Source organism: Cyanistes caeruleus, unplaced genomic scaffold (assembly GCF_971803275.1).
Source record: "Cyanistes caeruleus unplaced genomic scaffold, bCyaCae1.hap1.1 HAP1_SCAFFOLD_194, whole genome shotgun sequence".
NCBI lineage: Eukaryota > Metazoa > Chordata > Aves > Passeriformes > Paridae > Cyanistes > Cyanistes caeruleus.
Window position 1 is genome coordinate 44,765 of NW_028255982.1, and position 24,832 is coordinate 69,596.

At 47.4% G+C, this 24,832-nt stretch overlaps 1 protein-coding gene across 2 annotated transcripts; it reads left to right on the forward strand.

The window, feature by feature from the left end:
- The first annotated feature begins 15,847 nt into the window (after positions 1 to 15,847).
- LOC147645676 (uncharacterized) lies at positions 15,848 to 23,532 on the forward strand. Of its 2 annotated transcripts, none has more exons than XM_086874340.1 (16): positions 15,848 to 16,212; positions 16,308 to 16,579; positions 16,908 to 16,999; positions 17,085 to 17,186; positions 17,466 to 17,590; positions 17,667 to 17,829; positions 17,916 to 18,022; positions 18,239 to 18,352; positions 18,499 to 18,617; positions 18,777 to 19,862; positions 20,183 to 20,468; positions 21,385 to 21,511; positions 21,960 to 22,030; positions 22,245 to 22,332; positions 23,041 to 23,124; positions 23,343 to 23,532. In XM_086874340.1, exons 2-10 carry the CDS (start codon positions 16,537 to 16,539, stop codon positions 19,814 to 19,816), a joined length of 1,905 nt encoding a protein of 634 aa, XP_086730466.1. In that variant the 5' UTR covers positions 15,848 to 16,212; positions 16,308 to 16,536; the 3' UTR covers positions 19,817 to 19,862; positions 20,183 to 20,468; positions 21,385 to 21,511; positions 21,960 to 22,030; positions 22,245 to 22,332; positions 23,041 to 23,124; positions 23,343 to 23,532. The 2 variants fall into 2 exon arrangements, with proteins under 2 accessions (XP_086730466.1, XP_086730467.1); XM_086874341.1 differs by having other exon boundaries at positions 20,199 to 20,468.
- Positions 23,533 to 24,832: the final 1,300 nt, after the last annotated feature.

Here is a 24,832-nt window from a genome sequence, read left to right on the forward strand (position 1 = left end):
ATTCTCGGCACTGCCAGGGGGGCGCCCCGCTAATATTTAGCGGCCCGGAGGACCGGTTTCTGCCTCGGTTGCACCGACGAACCTAAATTTAAGGCAAGTAGCAAAAGGGAGACTGGTCGACCCCTTAAAATCTGTGCACAGAGTCCGGACGAAGCCGCGGGACGCGTGAGTATTACGGGAACCGTTCGTTTGGGGTCAGGATCCCGGAGTGTGGCGAAGTGGTGTGTGTGTGAGAGGGGGACTGGTAGCCAGATTCCCCAAGCGAGTGCGGACCCTCAGTAGTGCGGTTCCCATTGGCCCGCGAGGGCGTGGGCCACGAACCAGGGGAAGTGAAAGAGGCTGTGTGATTTGAAGGCACTCCGGAAGAATGGGGCAGGGGAAGAGCAAGCACCCTGTATCTATTAAACTCCCACCGGTACCTAGAGATAGTCCATTGGGTTTTATACTAGATAATTGGAAGCATTTCCCGGGAACAGAAAATAAAGATAGGGCAAAAATGAATCACTATTGTGTAGAAGTATGGGGAGGAAAGGAAATTTCAAAGAATGTATTTTGGCCTATATTTGGATCAACCGAAGATTGGGTTAAACAAAAATTAAACTCCTGGGTAAATACAAAGATCCTCTTTAGCTCAGAGGAAAGTGCTTATGCAGAGATCTGGGTAGTAAATCCCGAGGTTTTTATATTTGACAGAGAACTCAGGGGAGGGGAAGGGAAAGAAAAAGAAACCCCGAAAAGAAGATGCTTTGATAATCCCCCCCAACTCCATTTGTACCACCACCACCACCACGAGCCCCTCCCCCTCCAAACCCCGAGGAGGAGGATTTAGACATGCCAGATGTGGGGCCTGTTACCAGGAATAGATCCAGAAGGAACCAGGAGAACCTATTCCCATTAAGAGAGATGCCAATGGGTGGCCCTCAAGCTGGAATAGGGTTTATATCTGTCCCCCTTAGTTCGGGGGATGTTAGAGACTTCAAAAAGGAAATGGGGCATTTGTTGGAAGATCCATTGGGGGTTGCAGAAAGAGTTGATCAGTTCTTAGGACCCAATATGTACACATGGGAGGAATTACAATCTATCCTGAATATTTTATTTACGGCAGAAGAGAAAAACATGATTAGAAGGGAAGGAATGCGCATTTGGGATGCTCAGCATGTCCAGGGACCACTGGCAGATGTAAAGTGGCCCCTCCAAAATCCCCATTGGGATGACCAAAATCCAGCGCACAGAATAAATATGCAGGATTTGAGGACTATTATAATTCAAGGAATTAGGGAGGCAGTCCCAAGAGGTCATAATATAAATAAAGCATTCAATGAGAGGCAAAAGAAAGACGAAACTCCTACGGAATGGTTAGAAAGACTAAGAAAGAGTTTTCAACTATATTCCGGAATGGATCCAGACACCCAATTGGGGCAAGCACTGCTTAAAGCACAATTTGTGGCAAAAGCCTGGGAGGATATTCGGCGGAAGATAGAAAAATTGGATGGGTGGCAAGACAGAGGTTTGGATGAGCTTTTGTGGGAGGCACAAAAAGCGTATGTTAGGAGAGAAGAGGAGGCTCAGAATCGGCAAATTAAGATGATGGTGGCTGCTGTGAGAGAGAGTAGAGATCAAACCTGGAAAGGGAAACAACAGAGACCGATCAGAGATTCAAATGAAAGACAGAACACTAAGGTTTGTTTTTATTGTGGAAAGAAAGGACACTTTAAGAGAGAATGTAGGGTGAGGATCCAGGATGAAAAGATGTTCAAAGAAGACTAGGGGGCTCAGGGGCTCCTTATTCTGGGGACCCGAAAACACCAGAAAGAGCCCTTGATAAAGTTAAAAGTGGGTCCCCAGCACCAAGAAATAACATTCTTGGTAGATACTGGAGCTGAGAGATCAACCATTCAGTTTTTACCTAAAGGATGTAGTATATCCAAAGAAACTGCCACGGTAGTGGGGGCAAAGGGGGAACCCTTTGAAGTGGGGGCTATTAAAGATGTGGTGATAGAATCAGAGTCAAAAATTGGGTTGGGAAATTTTTGATTAGTACCAGAAGCAGATTATAATTTGTTGGGACGGGATTTAATTATTGAATTAGGAATACATTTAGATATAGTTGATAAGGAGGTGAAGATAAAGCTATGCCCTTTAAGAGTGGAAGATGAAGACAAAATAAACCCAGAAGTGTGGTATACACCTGAGAGTGTGGGACAGTTGAGGATAACCCCATTCTCGGTCACTATTAAGAACCCAGAAATCCCAGTTAGAATAAAACAATATCCCTTGTCACTTGAGGGACAAAGAGGGTTGAAACCAGAAATTGACAGACTCTTAAGTAAGGGACTATTAGAACCATGTATGTCACCTTTTAACACACCCATACTGCCAGTAAAGAAGCCAGATGGGACTTATCGCTTGGTACAAGATTTAAGAGAAATTAATAAACGTACAGTAGCACGGTTCCCCATAGTTGCAAACCCGTACACATTACTAAGCAAGCCGGGACACAACAGTTTGTGGTACAGTGTTACAGATTTAAAAGATGCATTCTGGGCCTGCCCCTTTGATGAGACTAGCCGAGATTATTTCGCATTTGAATGGGAAGATCCAGATACGGGGAGGAGACAACAACTGAGATGGACAGTATTCCCCCAGGGATTCACAGAATCCCCCAGTTTGTTTGGGCAGGCATTGGAGCAGATTTTACAGGATTATCAGACAGACCCAGGAGTGACCTTGATACAATATGTAGATGATTTGCTTTTAGCTGGGAAAGAGGAGGAAGATGTAAGGAGAGAGAGTATTAAGTTGTTAAATTTCCTGGGTTTAAAGGGATTGAAAGTATCCAAGGCAAAACTCCAATTTGTAGAAGAAGAAGTAAAATATTTAGGCCATTACCTTAAAAACGGGGAGAAAAAGATAGACCCTGAAGGGATAGAAGGAATTCTGTCACTACCGGTTCCCAAAAATAAAAGGCAGATACATGAAATCTTGGGGTTAACAGGGTACTGTAGACAGTGGATTGAAAACTATAGCAGCAAAGTTAAATTTTTATATCATAAATTGACACAGGAGGGATTAATGAAATGAGTTCAGAAGACACAGAAAAATTCCGGGACCTACAAGAAAGTTTAATTCATGCTCCTGTCTTGAGTCTTCCAGATTTGAAAAGACCCTTTCATTTGTTTGTAAATGTGGAAAATGGGATTGCCTTCGGAGTCCTGACTCAGGAGTGGGCAGGGAGAAAGAAGCTGATAGGGTATCTATCAAAGATCTTGGACCCCGTGAGTAAGGGCTGGCCAACTTGTCTGCAAGTAGTAGCAGGATGTGCCCTACTGGTGGAGGAAGCTAGGAAAATCACCTTTAATAGCAATTTGAAGGTAATGTCCCCCCATAACATTCGGGGTGTGTTACAACAAAAGGCGGATAAGTGGATTTCAGATGCTAGACTTCTAAAATATGAAGGAATTTTAGTTGAGGCCCCAAACTTAATATTAGAAACCACTGCTTTACAAAACCCGGCTGCATTTTTGTATGGAGAACCCGAAGGCGAACCTTTGACACATGACTGTAGAACTACAATTCAGGAACAAACCAAAATTAGACCTGATTTGGAAGAAGAGGAATTAGAAAGCGGAGAAAAGCTGCTTGTGGATGGGTCCTCCAGAGTAATAGAAGGAAGGAGGAAAACAGGCTATGCCATCGTACGAGGACCTGATTTGCAAGTCTTAGAATCAGGTCCATTAGACAAATCTTGGTCAGCCCAAGCCTGCGAATTGTATTCAGTATTAAGGGCATTGAAACTACTAGAAGGAACGGAGGGGACAATATATACAGATTCCAGATATAGTTATGGAGTGGTGCATACGTTCGGTAAACTGTGGGAAGAAAGAGGTTTAATAAACTCCCAAGGGAAATATTTAGTTCATCAAAAACTGATAATTGCAGTATTAAAAGCCCTGAGAAGGCCCAAAAGGTTGGCAGTGGTTCATTTGAAAGGACACCAGAAGGGAATGGACTGGAGGAGTAGAGGAAATAATGCCGCCGACCAGGAGGTGAAACGAGCGGCATTACGAATCATGGTCCTAAAAGAAAGAGGGAGGCATGAAGAAATTTTGAAACATAGGGATAGTGACTTAAGAAGTAGATTTACTGAGGAAGAGAGGTTAAAACTCCCAGAGACAGGAGCAATAGAAAACCCAGAGGGGAGATGGTTTCTCCCAGATGGCCGGGAAGTACTACCAAAAGCCATAGCTCAAAGAATATTAGAAAAAATACATCAAAGGACACATTGGGGAGCACAGGGGTTAACAGACTATTTTGCTGCAAGGTATATGAGCACAGGTATCCGAGACTTAGCTAAGCAAATTACTAGAAGCTGCCTCCCATGTTTACGAACGAATAGGAAAAATCTCAGAAAATTACCGTATGGAGGGAGACCCCTGGCAAAAAGACCCTTTGCAAATATTCAGATTGATTTCACAGAACTACCAAAGGTAGGGAGACTTAAATATCTCCTGGTCCTAGTAGACCATCTCACCCATTTCGTAGAAGCTTTCCCAACATCTAGGGAAACTTCACAAACAGTTGTAAAGGTGTTATTAGAAGAAATAATCCCTAGATATGGAGTACCAGAGACAATAGACTCTGACAAAGGTCCCCACTTTACATCAAAAATAACTCAAGAGGTGTCAGAAGCATTAGGAATAAAGTGGGAACAACACGCCCCTTGGCACCCTCAAAGTTCTGGAAGAGTAGAAAGGATGAATGGGGAAATAAAAAAGCAACTTACCAAGCTGGTGATGGAAAGGAAATTATCATGGGTTAAGCGTGTTCCACTAGCCCTTGTGAATATTCGAACCCAGCCAAGGGCAGATTTGGGAATTTCCCCTTTTGAGATGTTATACGGTATGCCCTATAATATAGAGGAAGTTCAAACACATCCAAACGTGAGTGATCAATACATCAATAAGTACTTAATAAAATTAATGAAGTTCAAAAGGGCATTGTGGGAAAAAGGGATGCTAGCTCCAAGACCACCATTGGATTTTATATTACACCAGGTACAACCCGGAGAGTGGGTGCTGATAAGAAGTTGGAAAGAGAATCCCCTAACACCAAAGTGGGAGGGACCGTATCAAGTCCTACTAACAAGTGATTCTGCAGTCCAAACAGCAGAGAAAGGCTGGACACATGCGAGTCGAATAAAAGGACCTGTGAAGCCACCAAAAGCTAATAACTGGGAAGTGGTTAGCCCGGCTGGGGATTTGAAACTTAAGATATCCCGAACAAAATAACATCTAAGAGCTATTAACTTGCTTAGAAATTTATGAATAGTAAACTCCATAAAGGCTTTTATATAGAATATAAAATACCTCCATCTAGTGGTGAGGAAATATATAATAGAAGTGTTAAAATAGGCTGTGCTTTATGCCGAGATTGTTACCCTTTTGTCTGTTTTAAATGTATAATATGTGAAGAACATTGGTGGACCCACGGTCATATAGGCTACCCACCAAGAGGGCTGTGTAGATCTTGCTACACTGCCCAGAGGAGACTCACTGATTGGGCCCTAGTAACCAGAATACGAGCGGGAGAGTTTGAGACAGGATCAGAGAAGTGGTGGGCCATCTACTCTAAAGGAGTCAATCCCTCGTATTATTGTTACCATCCAAACGAACCTGCGCCTTTTGTAGCAAATATAGTAGCTGGGTTGTGCAGACGGTGGCTCCAGGAATTGAGGTGCAATACCCCTTTAGTAAAACATAAAAGTTGGGAAAAATACATACAAAGAATCAATAAAAGAAGGAGTAATTCCCCTCCTGAAGAGTACTCTTGCTGCCGAGAAGATGGTACACCCCGTGTCCCGCAGCAACCGGGTCGACGACGGCAGAGGCAGAAGAGTAATAAACTGTGGAGGGAAACACTCCAATACACATGGGACCAAAAGGTCATGGTCCTGGAAATGCCACAAGAGTGGGAATGAGACAACCCAGCAAAATAATTTCAGGGGAATCCAAATTGACACTTCACAAAAGAAAAGTCTCTATTATAGCAGGGGAAGCCAATGCTCATTAAAGAAGTCAGTAACATTTATAATCTTAATCAGCACATTTTTTAACATTTAACATTTGTACAAGCAAGACTCACGAACCCTTCAATTGGTCTTTAATTTGATGGGAAGACCAGGTCATTATCCAATCACAGATCACCTCTGAAGCCCCCAGCTTTCAAGTTACACTAGACTCTCTCATTAAGTGGAAGGGTACTAGCTATAAACGGCCCGGGCGTAAGGTACTATATATGTGCCCAGCTTCTAATCCAGGCAGAGGATATTGTAATTATCCTGGTGAATTTTATTGTAGATATTGGGGCTGTGAAACAATTTCCATGGGGTGGAAAGTACAGAACCCAGATAAGCATCTAAAGGTTGAAAGGGGTCCACACGGATGTATAAAGCCCAGGACAGATCCCTCGGGGGCAGTAATGTATGTTGGGACTTGCAAATTTCACTATATCAATATCACACAATCCCAAGACCCTGGGTGGTTATTGGGACGAACTTGGGCTCTCAGGGTATGGGAACCTGGAAAAGATCAGGGAATGCACATTCTTATAAAGGAAGAGGTGGTTCCCCATGATTCGAGATCTGTGGGACCAAATCCAGTGGTGTGGGGAGCAGTAGACCCCAAAGTAAGGGATCAGAATAACCATTCAGAAAAACTAGAAAATAGCAAGTTCCAAGTATCAACCACGGTAGGGATACCCCAAGAATATGGAAACGAAGCCCTTTGGAAAATTTTACAGGCTACCTTTAAAGCGTTAAATAATACACACCCAAATTTAACTAGGGAATGTTGGTTATGCTATAACATTAACCCACCCTTTTATGAAGCCATAGGCTCCATAGCAGAACCAAAAAGGGTAAACGGTACCAAGCCTGCTGCCTGCTTATGGAAAACAGGAAGAGAAGATACTCCAGGGATAACATTATCTCGAGTCACTGGAAAAGGAAAATGTCTAGGAAATGTGCCCCCAGATAAGAATCATTTATGTCAGACAAAAATGCAGATTAAGGACCCTCGCAAGCCAGCTCAGTGGCTGATTCCAGCAGCTAATACTAAATGGGTTTGTAACACCTTAGGAGTAACCCCATGTGTTTCTATAACAGCCTTTAATGAAACCTACGAATTTTGCATACAGGTTATAATAGTTCCCAGGATTATTTATCATTCTGAAGAATATGTGTATACACAATACCAAAACCCAGAACATCATTTGGTGAAGCGAGAACCCCTCATGGCACTAACAGTAGCCGTATTGCTAGGCATAGAAGGAGCTGGACTAGGAACAGGTATAGCATCCTTAGCGAATCAACACCAGGGGTTCAGAGAGCTTAGAATTTCAGTAGATGAGGATTTAAGAAGAATCGATAAATCTATAGAAGACCTCACAGATTCCCTAGACTCGCTAGCTGAGGTGGCCTTGCAAAATAGAAGGGGATTAAATCTATTATTTTTACAGCAAGGGGGCCTATGTGCTGCGATCAGGGAAGAATGCTGTGTATATGTAAACAAAAGTGGGGTAGGAAGAGAAACTATGGCCAAATTACGGGAAGGACTGGAAAAGAGAAAGAGAGAACAAGAAATGCAACAAAGTTGGTACGAATCCTGGTTTAACTATTCTCCCTGGTTAACAACTCTGCTATCTACCATAGCGGGACCGCTAATTTGACTAATTTTAGGACTTACTTTTGGCCCTTGCATTTTCAAAAAAATCATTAGCATCATGAAAAGCAAGTTAGAAGCAGCTCACCTTATGTTAATACAAGCTAAATATGAAACCTTAAATGGGGAAGAGACAGAAGATTATTTAGAACTAAGTAAAAGAGAACTACAAAGATTTAGCGAACAAAAGTAAGGCATAGAAAAAGGGGGGGATTGTGATAAGCAGAGACCCTTTTATTCGCCTGAACATGTAGATACGATGCTTTGCAAAACTATGCTTTGTGGAATCAGGATGAGGTTGAAAGTTGCTACTGACGCTTGCATAAATCACTAACGGCCTTGCGAGCTTTCTTGAATTCCAGAAAGTCACCAAAGATAAGCCTTAACAGAAAACAGTGAAGAAAGGTCAAAAGGATAAGACTGAGGAAGACCTATGATCTTCATCCCGCGACCACCAGAAGGCAGAAAAAAGACCCCCTAGCAACCGGAGACACATGCGCAGAGACACCAGAGAAAGGACACGTAACCCGGAAGCCGGGTTAAAAGGGGGAGTACGGAAACCAGCGGTGCGGCAGTTGCGTGGAGCGGGAATTCTCCTGCTCCCCTGTCGCCCAGCGCTGATCTATTGCTTATTGCTTGCTTGCTGTGATTAATAAAACTTTTCTCTGATTGAACCAGATCACTCTCTTGAGGGAATTCATAACAATCAGCAGTTGTTGTTTAATGCACAGTGGCAAGCTTATTGTCAAGAAAGTGTAAATGTGCAAAGACAGGCAGGTGATTCACTGCATGGGTTAACTTTGGAAGAACTTACAGGATTAGGAGCATATAGTCAAGTGGAAGCACAAGCTATTCTGGGGCTAGACAAGTTGAGAGAAGGGATGCGGTTAGTGCAAGCTGCATGTGATCGGATTAAGGAGCCAGGAGGTATTCCATCTTATATGGGTATTAAACAAGGGCCAGATGAGCCATTTGGAGCATTTATTGATAAAGCGGCTGCAGCTATAGAGCGGGCAGGTGTTCCTGAATATATGAGTGGAGCATTATTAAAACCATGTGCCTTACAAAGTTGTAATGCAGCAACCAGGTCAGTTTTAAATTCCCTAAATGCTAACTGGACTATTGAAGAGGCATTAGAAAGGATGTCTAATATACCGGTGGGCTCACAGGCAATGTTAGTCCAGGCAATTAAAGAACCAGGGCAAGGGTTAGAAAGCAGGCTGCAGCTACTCAGAGTCAGGTTTTAGCAGATCTTGCACCCCTACAAGCAGCTACAACCAACAATGGCAGGATTCCAGCCTCCCGACTCAAATGTTTTTGCTGTGGCAACCTTGGACATATTTGGAAGGAATGTACTGTACCCTCTGTTTGGGGCAATCAGTGTCGGTCCAATACCCACGCTGATAATGTCTGCCGCCGGCGATCGGGAAGTGGGAAGGCCAGCGCGAGGAGCCGCCGCGCCAGGACACAAATAGCAGCTGCCGGAACATCAGTGCTTCAACTTCCCTCCAGCCTGCCACAGTAGGGAGCCTCGGCCTGGACCTGGCAGCCTCAGTGACTGGGGATTTATTGACATCCCAGCCCTACAAGATTCCCATGGGAATTATTGGACCAGTGATAATAAATGGAAAAGCTGTGGGTGCAGTAGTGTTGGGACATTCATCTGCTAGTCTAATGGGACTGTTTATTTTACCTGGAGTAATTGATGTGGACTATTCTGGTGAAATATATATCATGGCATATACGCTGGCACCACCAGCCAGAATTGATAAGGGACAGGGAATTGCACAATTGGTGCCACTACCGCAATATACCCATCAGTTGACACCATTGAAAAATCAATGACAGGTTACAGGTGGATTTGGTTCTACAGGAGGACTTACATTACTTACTCTGGACTTAAACACTCGACCCAAGCAAACAGTTGTTCTCAATTATAACGGAGAATCCCATCAATTAGAAGGATTATTGGATACTGGAGCGGACTCAAGCATTGTTGCTCCACAGTATTGGCCCCAGGAATGGCCTTTGTTGCCTAGTACGGTTACTGTTACAGGGGTTGGAGGCTTAACTTTAGTGAAAAAGTCTCCACAAATCCAGATTCAATTAGATGGGAAGGTCATCAGTTCTGTTTTGTCAATTGTCCCATTATCAGACAAGGTTCAATGTCTAATAGGGAGAGATATTTTGTCACAACTTGGTGTTATTTTGACCAGTAAGCACCCTTTAGAATAGAGGCCATTGTTTGGACTTTCCCACTCCCACTTAAATGGATAATTCAGGAGCCAGTATGGGTTGAACAGTGGCTTTTAAAAAGGGAAAGTCTGCAATAAGCTCATCAATTAGTGCTGGAACAATATCAACAAGGACATTTAAAGTTGTCAACAAGTCCTTGGAATACCCCTATTTTTGTTATAAAAAAGAAGTCTGGGAAATATCGGCTTACGTGCAGTAAATGAACAAATGAAGCCAATGGGGGTGCTACAACCCGGTTTGCCCAAGCCTGCAATGTTGCCAAAAGATTGGCCCTTGTTAATAATTGATTTAAAGGACTGTTTTTTCACTATCCCACTGCATGAACAGGATACTTGCAGATTTGCTTTTACCTTGCCTTCATTAAATCGAGCAGAACCAGACATGAGATTTGAATGGACAGTTTTACCACAAGGTATGCGTAATTCTCCTACCTTGCGCCAGCTTGATGTTGATAATGCTTTGCAGCCACTACGTGTTCAGTGGCCTACAACTATTATTTATCATTATATGGACCATATTCTTTTTGCTCAGTCGCAACCTTTTGCAGATAAACAAGTTAAAGACATTCAAACACAACTACTTCAGAATGGACTGCTTGTTGCACCTGAGAAAATACAGCTGTCGTCCCCATGGAAATATCTCGGGTGCACTTTAACTGAGCAGTATGTTGCCCCTCAGAAACTGTCATTAAACATGTCACTTCATATTGTTCATGATGCTCAGCGATTGCTAGGAGATTTACAATGGCTTAAACCTGTTGTGGGTATTCCTAATGAGCTTTTACAATCCTTACGACCTTTGTTAAAGGGTACTGATCCTACAGCACCTATACAGGTCACCAGTGAACAACAAGAAGCTCTCAATAAAATAATGGACTGTATCCAGACAGGTGTTGTTCGTAGCTGAGATCCAGACTTGGACATTAACCTTACTGTATGGTTTGGACCTCAACATCTCATCGGTGCCTTAACGCAACAACAGAAGAAAACAGGGGAGGTATGGGTATTAGAGTGGTTGATGCCACCACTACAACAGAGACATACTTTAATTCAAAAAATTGAAATTTTAGCAAATTGGATAAAACAAGGGCGGAAGCGATTGTGCCAAATTATGGGTGCAGATCCAGCTGAAATTCAGGTAGCAATAAAAAAGGACACTTTAGATTGGTATTTAATTCACAGTTCGACACTGCAAGAAGCATTGCTTGACAACAGCAGTGTGGGCAGTACTGAGGAAGTGCCTCGAATACCACTACGATGGATAGGCCAGCAGAATTGGATTGAGAAGCCCAAACGATCATTTGTGCCAACAGCAGGGGCATCAAGTGTGTTCACTGATGCTGGAAAGAAATCTCGTACAGCTGCTGCTATATGGCAAGATTCACAAGGACAATGGAACCATCATCCTATTCCAGCTCAAAAGGAGGATACATTACAAATTCTGGAATTAGTCGCTGTTGTTTGGGTTTTGGTGCAGTTTAAGGGTCCTGTTAATGTGGTAACTGATTCTTCATACGTTGCAGGAGTGAGTGACTGTACTGAAAATGCAGACATAAAGGAAGTAAGAAACCTTCGTTTATATGAACTGTTTTTGCAACTTCAAAGAGCAGTAAAATTGAGGATGGCTGCCTTTGCTATTATCCATATTCGTAGCCACAAATGGCATGTGGGTTTAGGAGAAGGAAATGCTAGGGCAGACCGATTGGTTTCACTGTCCCAAAATAGCCCTGTCCCATCACAGATATTAGCTAGAGAAGCTCATGCCATCTTTCACCAAAATGCAAAAGGTCTCCATTGGGAGTTTCCGATACCATTAGAGGAGGCTCGGGCTATTGTCAAAGCATGTCCTATTTGTAGTTTTCATACTCAAGGCAGTGGATTGGGTCTTGGGGTAAACCCTAGAGGATTACAGGCTAATGAGTTGTGGCAAATGGATATTACTCATGTTGCAGAGTTTGGGAGAGTTAAATATGTACATGTCACCGTCGATACTTATAGTCATTACATCTGGGCTACAGCTCAATCTGGCGAGAAAGCACGGAATGTTGAGCGACATTTAGTAAATTGTTTTGCAGTCATGGGAGTTCTACGTTCTATTAAAACAGGCAATGGACCTGCTTATTGTAGTAGTAGAATTAAGCAGGTGATGCAATCATGGGGAATCAAACACATAACAGGGATTCCACATTCCCCCACAAGTCAGGCAATAGTAGAACGAGCAAATGGTACCTTAAAACAATATCCAAATAAATGTAGGGAGATCAAAGATCCACAAGAACAATTATTACGTTGTTTATTTGTTTTAAATTTTCTGTGTATTTTTGGAAACAGTGATTTGCCTGCAGCAGTACATCATAGTGCACCTGAAGCAGAGAAAACTCAAAGTCCAATATGGGTTCGCTATAAAGATCCAAAAACAGGTCTGTGGGGAGGTCCCAGCAAGGTACTGTATTGGGGACTGTCATGGAGTTACTTTACCTTTAAGGGAGTTGGAGCTGCTGGGAAGTGCTTGGAGTCTTTTCTCCTGACCAATTATCGGTCATTGCTGGGAATTGACAGCAGTTTAGGCCATTGAAAAGTGGGATCAACTTGTGAACCCTACCTTAAAATGTAAAAGCAGAGCTCTCTGGGTTCTCTTTGTTTCCTGGCTGTGGAGGGTGGCGGAGCCCCAGGCCTCCCGTCCCTGCCCAGGCCATGCGGCCGGGCGGGGATGGGGCCGGGCCTGCCCCGTCTCCCGGCCGGGAGATGGGGGGGCCCAGGGAAGGTTTTCCTCGGGCCCGGGCCGGGCCGAGCCGATCTCTGGCTCGGCTGCAGGTTTTGCTGTAACTAATTCACTAGAAACTGCCCAGTGAAGAAAGAGAGAGGCCCTGGACTTGCAGCGGGTTGGAACAGCGACTACACGCTCCAGAGCAGCCATGAGGAACTTTCCATCACAGACGGCTCCAGCTCCTGTTCGGCAGAGATCTCCGAACCATCTACAAAAGCCTGGGCAAGATGTTAACTCTTTCATTACCCAGATGAGACTTGCGGATTAATCTTTTTATCCAGAGAGAGAGAGAGAGAAAGGTCAACATGAAAAGAGACTTTATAAACTACCAGTGACAAGAAAGAAAAGAAGCTTCAAGAAAGGTAGAGAATTAAGAAGATGCTTTAATTATGCTGAAATATCTCCCTGTTAAAACTATGGAGATGGACAATGAAGTCCTGAAAAGAACTCCTTTAATTCATGATATAAGATCTAGAGAGGAATAGTGCTCAAAGTGTAAATTTGAGTAAAGAGTAATTATAGTATAGTGAAGTGCTGGGAGATTAAAAGCCTTGAGAGGCAATGAGAAAACTGTTGAGAGATTTAAAGCCTTGAGAGGCAATGAGAAAACTGTTTTCTGGTGAAGCTCACAGAAACAGATGAAGAAGACTTTTTTTGCCTTTGAATAACATATCCTTAAAAATGCTATCTCTAGACTCATGGCCCATACATACTTCAGAGTGATGTGAAAATGGGAGGAGTGAACTCTAATAATAGCAGCTCTGAGCAGCTAACATTAGGGCAATAGAAAACTATAACAAAAATAGTTTTCTTGTGAGAAACTCCATAAATTAACAGGAAGAAACTTCTGTTTCTCTATACAGACTGGTGAAAAGACTAGCAAGAACTGGGACTGTTTTAACCATCAGAGTTCCAGAGTTTTTGTCTCTGTTGTCATGTGAACAAGGGAATAGTGGGTAGATATAGATGCTAAATCTGAACTACAGTGCCTGTACAAATTGCAGGCCGCATGGCTCCTCAGGCTGCTTGAGAAAGTATCCTGGGAAAAATATGAGAAGGAATTAAAACAATTCTCAGGGACACTAAACAGCCTTGCAGGTGTTGTTTTGCAGCCTCTTGTTTCTCCTTGCAGGAGACAGTCAGGGGGGCAGAGTGCCCCTGACCAATGATGGTAATGTAGCACTTTGTTAGCCAATAAGAGTTTCTTTTCTGTACTTTCCACGTATCTGTCTATAAGAGAGAGCTGAAGCAATAAACTAAGGAATTCTCGTGTTGTTACTCCCTTGAGAGTCCAGTGTCGTTCTTTCTAGCCGTTCCCAATCGGAACGACAGGTAGATAGGGGATGGAAAGGTTGTTCTGGAAGTTTATTCTGGTGTTCTTATTATTGTGGTTTGTCAATAAACTTTCTTTTTTTTCCCTTTTAAGTTGTATGCCTATTTTGCTCTTGTTCTAATCCATATCTCACAGCAAGAAGTAAGTAATTTTCTTAGTTATTAGTTTAAAACCACGACAGGGACGTGGTTATCTTTGTGTGTCTACCAACACACAGCCTGTCTGGGTGCCGAGTCGATGGACTAAACCTGCTGATCCCAGTGATTTACCTTCAGCTGATCCAGAAAATTCAGCAGATACTTCTCGCTCTCTACCATCAACATAGAGATGAGACCCTGATGAACTCTCACATGCAAATCTTGTGTACAGTACCAAATTGTGAATGTTATCCTTTAGTATGTTCCATTTGTAAAGTGTGTAAAGAAAAGTGGTAGACACATTCTAAGTGGGGTCGATCGCCAAGAGGGATTTGCACAGAGTGTTACAAGTTTGAAAGAAATTTGACTGAGATTGCATTACAGGAAGGTGTGCAAACAGGACAATTTGAAAAAGGATCTGATCGATGGTGGGAGATTTATGCTTTTGGGATAAATCCGGAAAATTATTGTTATCATCCTAATACCCCTTTACCATATATTATTGAAATAATTGCAATACGTTGTTGCAAAACACTGACAAAAGTCAGGTGTGATATCCCAGGGGTAAAAAATAAAAATTGGGAGCAATTCTTAAAACGGCAGTCTCGAGAAAAAGGGTCTTTCCTTGAAAGTTATCCCTGCTGCCGAGAAGATGGAACACCCCATGGTTCGAAGCAACCGAATCGACGGGCGAGACAGAGGGCTAAAAGAAAAGGGAAGCAAGATCTCACATGGGATCCAGCCAAGATGCTGGCCGAACTGCCGCAATCCGTTTAAAGTCCTTAAAGGGCTATCTCTGATCAGGTTATTGCGGTGGTTTACCATAATAAAGGGAAATGAAGGGTGTGCAGGGAAGCTCTATGCAGTCCTGAGCAACTTCTTGCCTCAGCTGGCAAAACTGAAGCTAGCTACAAGCAAGAATTTAACTCCCCCTATCTCTGCTGGGAAAGAATCAATGCTGAGAGTGGAGGAGAACCTGTGTTTGAACAGACAGCCAAAAGAACACCCCTGGTTTCCCCCCATCCCCTGGGCCTAGCTTAAAGCTGCAGGACCCATGTCCGGGCATAGAGCAGATGACAGGGGAGACAGTGTCATACAGTCAACCTAGACATTGCCCTTGAAAGGTAACCACTCCTTCATGGGCCTGGATACTTTTAGGGAAACATGAAAAGCAAGGCAGTGCTTAGGGAAGCGGTGTTTTTTCAATATATTTGCTAGAAGGAAAACATGGACCAAACTAGCAACGTTCCTTTACTGTGGGAAAAACATCCTCCTGGTTTGGACTACCGAGACAAGGACGGTTGAAACCTCTCCAGTCAGACGTACACAGAAAACTCCCAAGGAATTCTCTGGGTTTCCACTGAGTCAGTGTAAAAGATGATGTTTCTCGGGAGCTTAATACTAATACTTAATACTAAATTTTTAATACAAAATGTCAAAGTTATTAGATTATTAGATGACAGGCGAATTGCGGTTGGGAGGCAGCTGACGTGGTCCCCAGCTTTATCTCCTGTTCCCAACAGTGATCAGCACGGGCATGAAATCAGGTTCATCTCAGTTTATTGCCGAGAGGTCTAGAGGAACATGTCGGTGCACCAAGAGCAGGTTTGGAATCTGTGCATTGCAAGAGACTCTGCACAAGCTCTCTGGGCAACCGACTGCCAGGGGCAGGAGCCCTGGGGTGGCCATGCCTGAACAGCACCTTTGTGCCTACAGTGCCACCCTCGATGGCTGCCCTGGAGCCTGGGATTGGACCCTGCACTTGCTGCAGGAGTCTCTGCCCTGGTTCCGCGCTGACCAAAGGCTTGGAACCATGTCAGAACCTCGGTTGCCAAGGGGGTGGCCGCAAGTGGCTACCGGTCATGTGAGGCCATGGCTGCTTGAATCTTGGGAGCATGATGCTGACGTCAGAGTGGCCATTGTGACGCGTGCGACCAAAGCCCCAAAAGGGAAGGCTGGGCTCAGGCCGTGTGTCAGTGCGACCTGGCAACGGGAGGAGAAGGTAAGACAGGGAAGCAGCTGCCCAGGGACCAGAGGGGCCCCACACCTCGGGCCTCTGGGCCTGTGCTGCAGGCTCACCTGCCTCTCCCTTCCCAGAATCAGCGCAGGAATATCCAGAGGAGACGGCGGTGTTCCTCAGCGCGACGACGGGAGCAGAAGGCGGACAGGAGCAGGGCTCACGCAGGGCTGACCAGGGAGTAGCACCCTCGTAGCTCTGGGCCTGTTCTCCAAACTCCCATCACTTTTCTTCCTCCCACAGAGAGAGGACCAGCACCTGGCGGAGACAGCGGCGTTCCTGGACAGGGACTCAGAGCTGACAGCCGCCATGTGCGACAGGGAGCAGGAGGGCTCTGATGGCAGAGAGCAAGGTGAGGGCAAAGCAGCCCCTCTCACAGCCTGGCCCAGGGGCTGTCGGGGTGGCCAGCGTGGGGCCCAGAGCAGAGGCCAAAGGAGGCAGGAGCTGCTCAGCCAGGCCAGGGCTGGCAGCCTCCTTCCTCCTCAAGTGGGGCCCAGCTGGGCCAGGGGGCAGCTGTTGGGAGCCCCGTGCCCGCAATGGCCGCTGCTCTCCAAGGCCTCCAGCCCTGCCCATCAGGCAGGCACGCAGGCAGGGACAGAGCAGCCCTTGGGGCCGATGCTGCGGGCTGAGAGCTCCACAGAGCTGCTGACGCCGGCTGCCATTGTGTCTGTCCCCTGCAGCATGCCTGCTGTGTCGCCGTTCAGAGGCTGACCCGGACACCTGCGGCGACAAACAGGAGAAATACGGGCTCTATGCCCACATCTTCTGCCTGGTGAGTGGCTCCGGGCACTCCCTCCAGCACTGCAAGGGGCAGTCCCTGCCACCCTGTCCTCATCAGCTCTTCCCATTTTCTGCAGTATTTTGCCACGCTGCTTTTCCGGCAAGCAAAAAAATGTGTTGGACTCCTGGGTTTCCTCCTTCCAGATATCCAGCTTGCAGTCAGGCGGGCGGCATGGAAGGTGAGGGCCTGGCAAAAGAGCAGGGAGATTTGTGCCAGGAGAGGCTGGCCAGAGCTTAGCCCAGAGCCCCAGCAAGGAAGGCCGGCCATGCAGCCGGCTGTGGGACAAAGTCTGGCTCCCAGCAGCTCCGTGGAGCCGCTGGCACAGGAGCTCCCCTCACCAGCTGGCTCTGTGGGCTGAGCGCCAGCAGCGGCCCCATCCTGCTCCCTGCCTGCAGCCCTGGGGCGGCCTGGGGAGGTCCCCAGGCTGCCGCTGATGGGGCTGCCTGGCTCATTCCAGCACTGCTGCGTCTGCGGCCAGAGCGGGGCCACCATCCTGTGCTGCAAGGAAGGCTGCAACAGATGGTTCCACCTGCCCTGTGCCAAGGAGGGCGGCTGTGTCACGCAGTACATTGCCCCATACAGGTAGCTCCTCTCCCCTTCTGGCCACCCTTGGGGAAGGACCGAGACTTTCTCATTAGGCCTATCCCTTTGTCCCCAGGTCCTTCTGCCCTGGACACCGTCCAGTGCAGATGGTGCAGGTGACTCCAGAGCCGGGCACCGAATGCCCCATCTGCATGGAGCCAGTGGAGGACAGAATGACCTTCAAGACCATCGTGTGCCCGACGTGCAAAAGAGCCTGGTTCCACAGGGACTGCCTCCAGGTGGGAGCCATGCCCTCAGGCCTGGGACACAGCAGGTGCTCAGCAGCACCAGGGCCTGGCTCACACTGCTTCTGTTTGCCCTGCAGGGACAGGCCATGCGCGCTGGTCTTTTGCACTTCAGCTGCCCCCTCTGCAGAGATAGTGAGGAATTCCTTGTGGAGATGTTCCGCATGGGGATCCGCACCCCCATCAGGTTGGTGTCCTTCTGCGGGGCTCACAAGGCAGGAGGGTGCAAGTGCCGTGCTGTGCCAGGCCCTGCCCCAGCAGTCCAAGCCCTGCCCCATCCAGGGAGTCTGGACTTGCGCTTCTCAGGGGACTTGGAAAAGCATTGGAGGAAGAGCAGGGTCACCCTGTTACCTCCGTGAGGGCAGGGCAGAAGAAACACATCAGCTTTTCCTTTCTCCATCAGAGGGCCAACATGGGAAGACAACAATGCCTTTGCGGATCTAGGAGAGAGGCACAGCAGGTGCAATGCCAGGGAATGCCTTTACCCAGGAGGCAGGGAGGAGGCAGAGGAAGAGGGGTGAGTTGGGAAGCTGCACCCGGGGCTCTGCAGGGAACCTGTGTCTCAGGAAGGGCTCAAAGCAGAAGGAGCCGGTGGTGCTGGGCTGCACAATCCCATGCTGGGACACTTTGTCTTCAGTGCTATCAACCCGTTTGTTTTCCCAGGCCCTGGGAGCTGCTCTTGTGCTCCTCCTGTGCTGCTGAGGGCACCCACAGGCGCTGCTCTGGCCTGACAGTGAGGACAACCCACTGGGAGTGTGAGAGCTGTGCTGGTCTCGGCACGGGTATGAGGCAAAGCAGGCGGGTGTCCCTGGGCTGGGGCCAGTGCCCAGGCTGGGCATGGCAAAGCCCATGGGCTCCTGGAGGGCTGGGGGCAGTGCTCTGGTCGGGCATGGCCTGCTCCAGGCCTGGCAGGCCTCGGACATTCTTGTTTGCTCTTACAGGTGCCAGGGATGAGCCGGAGCTCAATGGCCCCAGCCTGACCGGACAGTCAGGACTGGAATCTTCTCAGGGCCTCTCAGAATCTGAGGCCATCAGCCCCACCAGCAGCCCGGTGTCATCAGCTCTGGCTCCCCGTTCTCCATCTCCAGAGGCCAGCAGTCACAGCAGCCCCCAGCGTGCAGCCTCATCCTTGGCAGACAGCAGCAGCCCAAGCACATCAAGGCCAAGACACAGCAGCTCCATGGGCCCTGAGGACAGGGTCCATTCCAGGCGTGCTGGGCCTGACCGCAGGCGAAGCCGCTCTCGCCAGCAGAGTCGGGCCCCAGATAGACCCGTCCGGTCACGGAGTCGCCGTGACAGGAGCAGCGAGACAAGACCAAGGGCTGAGAGGCCCAGGCCCAGGGACACACCATCGCAGGCTTCCCCCAGATGCAGCTGCCCCTGCTGTCAAGCTCGGGCCTTAAGTCCACCTGTCTGGTCAAGGAGTCACTGTGACCAGAGCAGCAGGACAACATCAAGGACAGAGAGGCCCAGGCAAAGGCAGACACCATCGCGGGCAGCCCCCAGACTCAGCCGATCCCGCCAGGAAGCTCAGGCCCAGAGTCCACCTGCCCGGTCAAGGAGTCGCCGAGACAGGAGCAGCAGCACAACATCGAGGGCAGAGAGGCCCAGGCAAAGGGAGGCACCATCGCAGGCAGCCCCCAGACGCAGCCGCTCCCGACTACCACGTCAAGTCTCGAATCGACCTGTCCAGCCCAGCGGTCTCCAGGACAGGAACAGGAGGACAGCAGCAAATGCTGAGAGGCGCAGGCAAAGGGAGACATCCTCGGGGACGTCCCCCAGACGCAGCCGCTCCCGCCTGCAACGCCGGGCCTCAAACCGACCTGTCCGGTCCAGGAGTCGGCAGGACGGGAGCAGGAGGACAGCAGCCAGCGCTGAGAGGCCCAGGCGCAGGGGGACACCGTCGGGGACGTCGCGCTGGAGCAACCGCTCCCGCCAGCCACGTCGGGCCTCAACTCGGACCTCTAACAGCAGCACGTAGTGTCATCTTCTCTTTCTAGTCCCTCTGTTGGTGGCTGTAAGTGAAGGTGAGAAGGGTCAGTACAGGGACCTTGAGATTTGCAGGTCTGTGGAAAACCCAGATTAGCTCTTGGCATTTCTATGATCCTTGATTTCTATGTTACCATGTATTGTGAAGGGAAAAGCCACCTGAGGACATAGCTAATTAAAAAGGACACTCATTGCTGCCTTTAGACAGATATTTCCCCACTGCTTCCCCTTGAAAGTGAACCAGTCCTTAATGGCTTGGATACGTTTAGGGAGACATGACGAGCAAGGTGGCTCTTAGGGAAGCTGTCTTTGAAAAGGCCGTGGGCTGTGTTGCTATCCTTGATCAATCTCATTTCAGTAAAACCTTTCTTCAGTAACGCAGAGGGAGAAGGAAGAGAGTGAGACACTGCCTCAAGTGTCTGGAGAAATCGACTGCGACACTGCTGCTGATTTAAAAGACTTGCTTGGACCTTCAAAGGTCAAACCAGAAAAGACTGTGGAAATAGCCTGGGACCAAGAGGATGCGCAGGACTCTGCCCCAGACGAACGTCTGGGACCTTTGCCTGAAAACGACGGAACTCAGGAGTCGAGTGCTTTCAAGTTTTCCTTCTTTGAAGACACAGAGGAGTTGGGCATCAAAGAAGGTAACAGCAGAACCCTCCTAACGGAGCCATTTCTAAGGAACAGCTTCTGGCAGGCACTGTAGAGCAATATGGTGTGAAGAAGGTCAGAGGATTTTAATCCAGAGGATTAAATCCAGAGGATTTTCAGCAGCAGAAGTTAGTAACTATGCTGAAGTATTTTGATCTTCATTTCTACTTGCCAAGGTTGTGGGAGATTAATGAGAGGTAACTCCTGCTTGCATCTCAGGAATTTCGAGGTGCACGCCTTGAGAAGGCATTGGGATTTTTGCAGAGTGGTGAAAAAGCTTCTTGTTGTGCCCTAAACTTCTCAAACAAGGAAAAAGGTGACACAGCAGTCATACCAAGTTACCTAGAGCCCAAGAGGATTTTAAGGAAAATGGGTGTTAAGGTAGAGGGAGGAGCAAAATCCTGGAGTTGACCCCAAGCTCCATGAACATTCTGTTAGTTACCAAATTCTATTCCTGGACCTTCAGAAAAAGGAAACTGAATGACACTGAAGGATCATTGGGGTGTCCTAACCTCAGATAAAGTGAGGCCTTATGAAATGAAGATGAAGGAATATTTAATCAAGTCACAGTCAGGTAGGAATGAAAGGAAGCCGTGCCGAGTTATCCAAAATACTAAAATGCAACAACACAAAGCAACAAGCCCACCACACTTGTGCTGTATTCAGGAGCTATTCACTGTCTTCTGGATGCAATGATAAATATTTAAGAATACATAGGAGATGCCTAGAAGAAAGTGGAAGATCCTGGAGCAGAGCTACAGCTCAGGAAATCAGGGAGGAGAAGATTCTGTCCTTCCTAAATCTGTCTTTCCCGGTATAAATATTTCACTTGAAAGAAGGAATTTTTCCTGGCAAGCAGAGAAATAATCTGGTTTGGGCTTTCTTTCTCTTTTGCTGCTGGTTTTGCAGGGCCTCACATACTTGGAACGATAAAACCGGAAAAAGTCACGTGGCAAGATGATTCACATTTCCAAGACATCACTTCTGAGGGTGCTGATGAGCCGGAGATGTCAGAAATTGCAAAGCACCAAGAAAGGCAAGTTCCATTTGTATTTGTTGTCTACTTGGCTGTAGTAGTTGGATGCTGTGGGAATATTAGTGGCAGCACTGAGGAAATGGGAAACTGACACTGCACACCTCTGAGCAAGGAAAGTCATCTTGGAAAACCACTGGTGCTGTGTGGAGTCCAGAGTCCCAGCAGCCCATTGGATGTGAAGTTGAATGTGAAGAGAGAGAAGCTGAGCACAAGAAATGGACTGGGTTGTTTTGGTTTGGCCAACCCCAAACTGAGTTTGGCCACAAGGCAAAGACACAGTCAGTTTTTGTGTCAAACGTGGGGTCTTTTTATAGAAGGCTTTATTTGCATACTATGCAGTAAAGCTCTTCCGTGTATCCCATTTCTCTGAGGCACTACAGCTCTAACTCGTGCCCATGGGATTTGATAGGACCTTTTAGGATGCTAAAACCCCTTTGTACTTGTCTAGGGTTCTTTCTCTACCACGCACAGAAAGTGCTAGAGTTTTCTTCTTCTCCATAGATGACGCACGCCTAAGAGGTATGACACAACTTCCTCAGTCCCCTTTTGTATATTTTTCCCTTTTAAACCCTTACTGGACTTGAGTAAGGAAGAAAAAATGCTGCCTGGTTATGAATGCTCTGTAGTCAAAATTTGCCATCCTTTCTTGTGGTCAAAGTTGTGGTAGAATCCCATGAGACAGTCCTGGTAAAAAATAAAGGCTGAGCAGCTTTCTGCCTTTCCTTTCTTTCAGATAATTACCTCATAGCTATAGGAACGTTTAGAGCTTAGCAGAAAAATAGTCACTAGACAGGTTAGCGAGACATTTGGGATCCTTTCAGGTAAGTCTATCTCCTTTAACTTTTTCCTGTCTTTCTGGTGTTACTGTTAGACATGCCGAGTGTTCTTGTCAGCCACATACGTCCGTGCGGTTCTTCATCCTAATGAATCTGGGGCTTGCTCTTCTGAAGCCAGTGAATTTTCGATTTAAAAACAAAGACAACAACAACAAAAAAAACCATACACAGCCCCCAAAAATTACACAGGCCACCAAAACAATTGCTTGTTCTATTTTGTAGAATATAGTCTCAAGACAGGCTTAAATGACGTTTGTTTCTTGAGACTTGCTAGATAACGCGGATGAAATGTATGGCTGTGTTCATACAGTTACTGCCCTGCAATCTTCCAGCCCGTCTGATTTGCAGGGTGTGTCAGAATGGAGATCTCAGCCCCTGGCAGGCAGCGCTTCTGGGGCCAGCTGTGGGATCCTGCTGCTGAGCATTTAATGCAAGAGCTGCTGTTTCACTGCAATTTAGATTTCAGCATGTTCAGGGAGACAGCTGCTGCCTTTCATTTTTCTTAGTACACCAGGCTGCAGTAGGGAACATTTCTGCTGGAGCCAACATGTGGTGGGGGGCAAGAGAATAGGAGGGAGTGGAGGATAGAGCTTCTGACTTTATCGTGTTGTTCATTCATGATTGTTGGGAGCAGCAGCCGAATCAGAAGAGTTGAACCCTATTGATTGGTGTTGTGTTTTCTTTTGTGCACAGGGCCTAAAGTTATTTTTTGTAGATCTGTAGAGCTCAGTGAAGAGAAAGTGGGTTGGGAAGACATATGTAGATTTATTGCTTGAGGTGAGTATGGAACATCTGTTCCCTGGTAGCTGTGGCTGAATGCTGAGCATGGGGAGGGAACACGGCTATGGATGTGCATGCAAAATTAATTCAGGACCTCCAGAAGAGCCTGAAGCTTTGGAACTGTCAGGGAACAAATGGGTGTTGGTATACTGGTGTGTGTAACATGATGTTGTGATGTCCAGCCAAGTAAACCACTGCATCTCTCTCTGTTACAGGAGCAGCTAGCTAACTAGATGTAAGGGAAGTGTTTAAGAGAAACAGTGACTCTAGAGACTTCTGCAAGTAGTGGATTCAAAAACTTCTCCTAGGAATATGTTAGATTTTCATTAATTTCTGGATCGTCTAAGGAAGCATAAGAATTCCATAGGGAAACTGAACCCAAACTAATAAACCCTTTCTTGAAAAGAATCGTGTCATATTTGTTCCTTGAAGAAGCTGCCAAACAACCTTACCTTTTAAATCCTTTAAGGGATCTAACAGGAAAACATATTGACAAACCCGGTTAGGCAGTGTTTCTGATCTGGCGCTGATGCTCTCGGGTTCCGGAGAGCCACGGGAAGGCTCCAGTCCGGACTGTCCGGTCAGGCTGGGGCCACTGAGCTCTGGCTCAGCTTTGGTGGCTGTGAGGGCAATCAGCAATGTCAAAGGCCTCCCAGGCCTGGGCCAGGCTGGGCCAGAGCAGGGCCCCCAGCCCTCCAGAAGCCTACGGGCTCTGCCAAGCCCAAAAGGACACTGCCCCCAGCCCCAGGGGCTTGGCCTGACAGCCGAGCCCAGAGCAGCAGAGCTGTCACACTCCCCGCTAGTTGTGGTCGCTCTCAGGCGCGAGCAACGCCCGTGGGTGCCCTGGACAGCACAGGAGCAGCACAGGGGCACTTGCCAGGGCCTGGAGAAGCACAGGGGTCAGCTTCTGCACGGCGACACAGCAGGCATGCTGCAGGGGACAGAGCGAATGGCAGCGGGCATGAGCAGCTCTGTGGGGCTCTCAGCCCACAGCATCGGCCCCAAGAGCTGCTCTGTCCCTGCCTGCGTGCCTGCCTGATGGGCAGGGCTGGAGGCCTTGGAGAACAGCGGCCATTGCGGGCACGGGGCTCCCAACAGCTGCCCCCTGGCCCAGCTGGGCCCCACTTGAGGAGGAAGGAGGCTCCCAGCCCTGGCCTGGCTGAGCAGCTCCTGCCTCCTTTGGCCTCTGCTCTGGGCCTCACGCTGGCCACCCCGACAGCCCCTGGGCCAGGCTGTGAGAGGGGCTGCTTTGCCCTCACCTGGCTCCCTGCCATCAGAGCCCTCCTGCTCCCTGTCACACATGATTCTGGTCAGGGGTGAGTCCCTGTGCAGGAACACCACGGTCTCCTCCACGTGCAAGTCCTCTCTCTCCATGGCAGAAAAAAAAGAGTGCTCCTTCATAGCAGCATACTTGTCTTGATACTGTCTCATGGTTTCTGTGGAATCGAAGCACTCAGCTCCCTTTACCTGGGGTATTTGAGGGGCAACTGTATCAAATCCCAGCATTACATTGTTAGAACTGTAGAGAGCAATGGCTAGCTAGCAAAGGTCATGTTCCCATGCAGCAGTTAGCTGGGAAAGAATTAGACAGTAGAGTTCGGTTAGTGTGAGATGTTGCAAAGTCAGGAAGACCTTAGTGATAACTGTTAACTGAGAACAGGACGCTGTGATCAGAAGAATGTGAATTCAGCATAGGTGAGCGATC